We start from the raw sequence: 5,005 nt of genomic DNA, 5'->3' as shown, positions 1-5,005 counted from the left end.
AGTATGTCACTTTTCTTTTTAGGATATGGCCCCATATCTTTTCTTTATCATTCATCCTTACAAATACTTCTTATTTACAAAAACTCATCTCTTATTCAATTTCAACTATTTATTTCAAATAATGGTGAGACCATTTCTCCACTACATAAAAATCACCAACCATTTTATTAAATCTCGTGCCCAACCAATGAAAGATATTTTATGGACTAGATTAGGATATATTTGATATATTCTAATAACCTAATTAATTAGTTATTAGTTGGGCTATTGGACTAATTAATTGACAAAAGAAAAGGCCCGACCCTATTAATCTAGGGTTAGTAGGCGGCGGTTATACTTATATAAGATTAGGAGTGTATTTCTTTTGTCAGACACGTGAAAACACAAGAGAGAAAAACACACAGAGCAATATAGTATTCAATCAGGATTTCCTAGCTTTCCATGATTGAAACTTGCACTTGGAATTGTTCCTGCATCGAATCTGCGTACACGTGGATACCTCTAGTTGTGGATCAAATTGCAGGAAACGTCACGATCGTTCTACCACACAACAAGTAAGTTATTCTAACTGTTGTGTGTTTTACCTCTACGCATGAATATAATTATAAATCTAGATCTTATCATTGATTGTATTTCCGCTGCGTATCATTAGATGATGTCAAGGATTTCTAACAACCAAAGTGTCATACTCTTGGCGGAAGGAGGGAGTAACATATCAAAAGACAATTGCAAACTTGTCATCTTATTATTATAAATTTTGGAATACTTCTTTATATACAACATTTGTTGATAATTTAATGAAATATCTTTGTCCTAGTTTTGATGATACCAAAACCCCTAGTTTTTCTTTTTTTTAGACTATATCTTTTTGAACTCAAGTGTTAGAGTTCAATTAACTAGCTAGACTGAAGACCGGCGGACTGAAGATCGAAGGACTGAAGATCGCTCGATTGAAAATCGCAACTGAAAAGGCTGAAGACAAACACTGAAGTATTTAAAGGACAAAGACTTCACTGAAGATTCAGTTATGACTGAATAACTAATGCTGGCCAAGTGGAAATAGCGGATTGATACATAAGTCAAGTATCAGTGAACATTATTCATCGGACTGAAGGCTTAAGTTTTAAAATAAGCCACGTATACGTCAAGTACAGCCGCATTAAATGCAAAGATATGAAGATCGTCCTCTCCTGTGCAGACCTTTCCTTTTTCATGCTAACTTTTCAGAAGCACCATGCTCCTACTGCTACAGACGTCTATTCCTCAACAACTCAGGAGCCTCGGAGATTGAAGCATCCGCCCAAGATTCAAATCCATCTCACAACGGCCGAATTCTTGAAAATCATCTCACCAACGGTTCTATTCAAGACTTCGCCTATAAATAGAGCTCGAGGATTATCTTCAATCTTCACCGATTCAAACACCTAAGCTGAAACTCTGGCAAATTTGCATCTCAACCAACTCACTGCTTTCCAAAGTTTGAATCGAAGAAGAAAATATCCAAAGTCCAAATCAATTTACTGATTCTCAAATTCTCTTACATCCTTAGGCAATTTCCTGTAAATCCTTAGCCTAAGTTTTTTATTACAGAGAGCATGTTCTCTGTAATCCAGTTGATATTTCGAACCCCTTTTCAAAAGAGCGAAAAGAGAGTTTGAGAGAGTGTGAGTTCTAAACTGCTGTCTGAACTCAAGAGTTCTTAGCCCCCGCAAGCAAGGCGAGTGTAGTCATTGCAACTACGTGCTGAGAAGGAGACGAGAAGTCCAATCCAGTGTATTGGCACTGAAACCTAGTTTCAGTTTAAGGTTTGGTGTGCACCAGTAAGCACAAACCCAGAGTGATTGTCAGTGTGATCAACTGACTGTGGACGTAGGAACTTGCTTCTGATCCACGTAAAAATCTCGTGTTGTTTATCGCTTTCAGTATTTACTATTCCTTACTTGTGCACAAATTCCTCACTTAACTGAAACTGATAAACTGAAAAGAGAAACTTAAAAACTGACAAAATGTTAATCACTAAGGCTATTTCCTAAGTTTTATTTCCGCTGCTAGTGTTATCAGTCTAACTGACAAATCCTTGGATAGTTAGTAAGATTTATAACACTCGTTTGATTTCAAAATCTAGACTGAAACTTTACGTGGATTATTAGTTAAAGCTCTGTGTCTAACTGAAATCAAAATACTGAAACTGATTCAGTATTAGTCTAAACCTTTTTCTAAACTGAAAATTCTTTGACTGTTGACTTCAGTCTACACCTTTCAGTATCAGTCGATACTCACTTCAGTTTTATAAAAGATCTTCGAAAAATAGCCCACTGTATATTCCCCTCCCCCATACACTAGTTCAGTGACCATCTGGGGCCCAACATTTGTAATAGAGGAACAATCTACTTTATCTTTATTACATATCAAGATTTTCAAACCCCTTCGACTTGTAACTCTAGAAACAGCTATATAAAATTGATTGTGGCTAAAAACAGGACTCTTAAAAAACAAACCCACATGAAAAGTAATTGACCTTAACTTTTGTTTATAGTCATTGTATAAGAAATAATAATAGGGAACTGCCTCCGTTGAAACTTGAACGGTAGTCTTGGATCAGTTGGTGCCAGTGTCATCCTTGGTATCAGTACTTGATGTCCAACATTATGGCCTGCGAGAACTTTTCCTTCCAAAATTTGTGTACCAAGTCTGATGCCATTGCACAGTTCATTGGAATTGTGTATGTTTCTCATCAACATAACAAGAGTGTCAACCTTCAAAACTAATTCATGATTTGGAATGTTAGAACAATTTAATGTATTTAAGAACTCAGGAGTGTGGATATCTTGAAATAGGTCACTGCTGTAGTCTGATTTCATGTGCTAGCTATCTAAATGAGATATTTCTCTCCCCTGAAGAGTTTAGAGACACCATGTATTAATTTATGAGTTCTACTACATCTAAAGTAGGAGCAAGTATTGCTCGTTCTTTGAAATAAGAATGAATGATCATGGATGTTGTTGGCATCGAACGGATAAGTGCTTGAAACGATGTCTCTTATTGGATCTTCAGATGATTTAATCAATATATCATCAGGGAGATCGATAGATGCATAATCATCGTTATCACCGTAATTTGCTCCATCTCCAATACTTGCAATCCACTCTGAAAAATCCTTCAACTCATCAGACTCTGTATTGGAAGATCTATTTTGAATCTTGGTCAATTGTAGCACTGTGCAATTACGCCATAAATACGAGGAATTAATAGTGGCATTCACAACATCTTGTATGCCGCCTTTAGGAATAACGGGTAATATTTGATGAAAATCTCCACCAAATACAATACTCTTACCCCCAAAAGGCAATTCAAAACTCAATGGATTTGAAAAACGCATTATGTCACGCATGCTCTTATCTAAAGCTTCAAAGCAAAACTTGTGCAACATATGAGTTTCATCCCAAATAATAAGTTTAGATCTTACAATAAGTTCGGCGAGTGGAGTTCCTTGCTTGATGTAACAGGCGGAATCTTCATTTGGATTTATAAGAATCTTAAATCTAGGCTGGGCAATTCTTTCACCCGGTAACAAAAGAGATGTGATGCCACTTGAAGCCATATTTAATACAATTCACCTTTTGAATGCAGAGCTGTCGATAATGTCTTTCATATGAATATTTTACCAGTTCCTCCATATTCATATATAATGAACATTCACTTATTTTTGAATTCTATTGCATCTAGGGCTGTAAACGAACAGAGCTATTCGGAGCTCGGCTCGAAAAAAGCTCGTTCGAAGCTCGGTTCGATAATAAACGAGCCGAGCTCGAGCCTAAAATCGAGCTCGATAATTTTATCGAGCCGAGCCCGAGCTTTATAGTGCTCGGCTCGTTAGGCTCGCGAACATGTTCGATTATAAACGAATCCGAACATGTTCGCGAGCCCACAATCGAGCTGTGTTCGCGAGCCCATAATCGAGCTATGTTCGCGAGCCTACAATCGAGCCCATAATCGAGCTTATGCTTCAAGAAAGACAAATAAAATTTTTTGTATGAGACAAGGTTCGAACCCTTGACTTCAAGGCATATAATATAGCACTAAATAAACTTCCAACTTCCATTGCCATTGAGCTACATATAGCAATTGTTGTAAAATTTAAACTTAATAAATTCTTATATATTACAAAAAAAAATTGACTTTATGTATATTACGTAAGATATATATATATATATATATATATATATATATATATATTAATATACTCAATGTCTATGTCTATATTTATAATATGTAGCTAGCATTTGCAACCATGCTCCGTGACAATGCATTGAAACATCTTTAATTAAATATAACTTTTATAAAAAGAAATAAAAAGAAAAACATAATTTACTAATAAACCTTCAATTTTATTATAGTCACACAATTGATTTCAAATATATTATAGATGTATGTGTCATGTGTGTATAAGGATAAATGTTATGCCGTATACTTTGAATGCGCACCGCTTACATTTAGTCGATATTATAATTATTCTTTTTTATTTTATACATATATTTTTTAATTCTAATACATCAAAAATCATTATTGAAATTACTAATTTATCAAATTGCAAAAATCAAAAATCAATTTGTTCATTTTTACCTTAACTCCAAATAAACGAATTAAAAGAACAATCGAGCTTTGTTACTTTGTTCATTGTTATATCGTTTAATAATATCATACATTGATATTATATAATATAATATATATACTATATAATCAAATCATGCACTATAATTTATGTGTTATAGTCCATATCTATATATATCATGCATGTTATATTGTATACTTTGAATGAGCGTCGCTTACATTTAGTCGATATTATCATTATTCTTTTTTATTTAATACATATTTTTAAATTTTTAATACATAAAAAATTATTATTGAAATCACTAAATTTATCAAATTGAAGAAATCAAAACTCAATTTGTTCATTTTTATTTTAACTCGAAATAAACGAATAAAATGAACAATCGAACATTGT

General features: G+C 33.9%; 1 protein-coding gene across 1 annotated transcript; it reads right to left on the bottom strand.

Annotated features, from left to right (window-relative positions):
- Positions 1 to 2,872: 2,872 nt before the first annotated feature.
- LOC131007610 (uncharacterized) lies at positions 2,873 to 3,601 on the bottom strand. The gene has a single exon (XM_057934523.1). It carries the CDS (start codon positions 3,599 to 3,601, stop codon positions 2,873 to 2,875), a length of 729 nt encoding a protein of 242 aa, XP_057790506.1.
- Positions 3,602 to 5,005: the final 1,404 nt, after the last annotated feature.

This window comes from Salvia miltiorrhiza, chromosome 1 (genome assembly GCF_028751815.1).
Source record: "Salvia miltiorrhiza cultivar Shanhuang (shh) chromosome 1, IMPLAD_Smil_shh, whole genome shotgun sequence".
Lineage (NCBI taxonomy): Eukaryota > Viridiplantae > Streptophyta > Magnoliopsida > Lamiales > Lamiaceae > Salvia > Salvia miltiorrhiza.
This window is presented reverse-complemented; position numbering and strand designations above follow the sequence as displayed.

What these genes read in the sequence shown, in the direction of transcription:
- LOC131007610 (XM_057934523.1), bottom strand. Translation starts at nt 3,601, where the DNA reads ATGGCTTCAAGTGGCATCACATCTCTTTTGTTACCGGGTGAAAGAATT.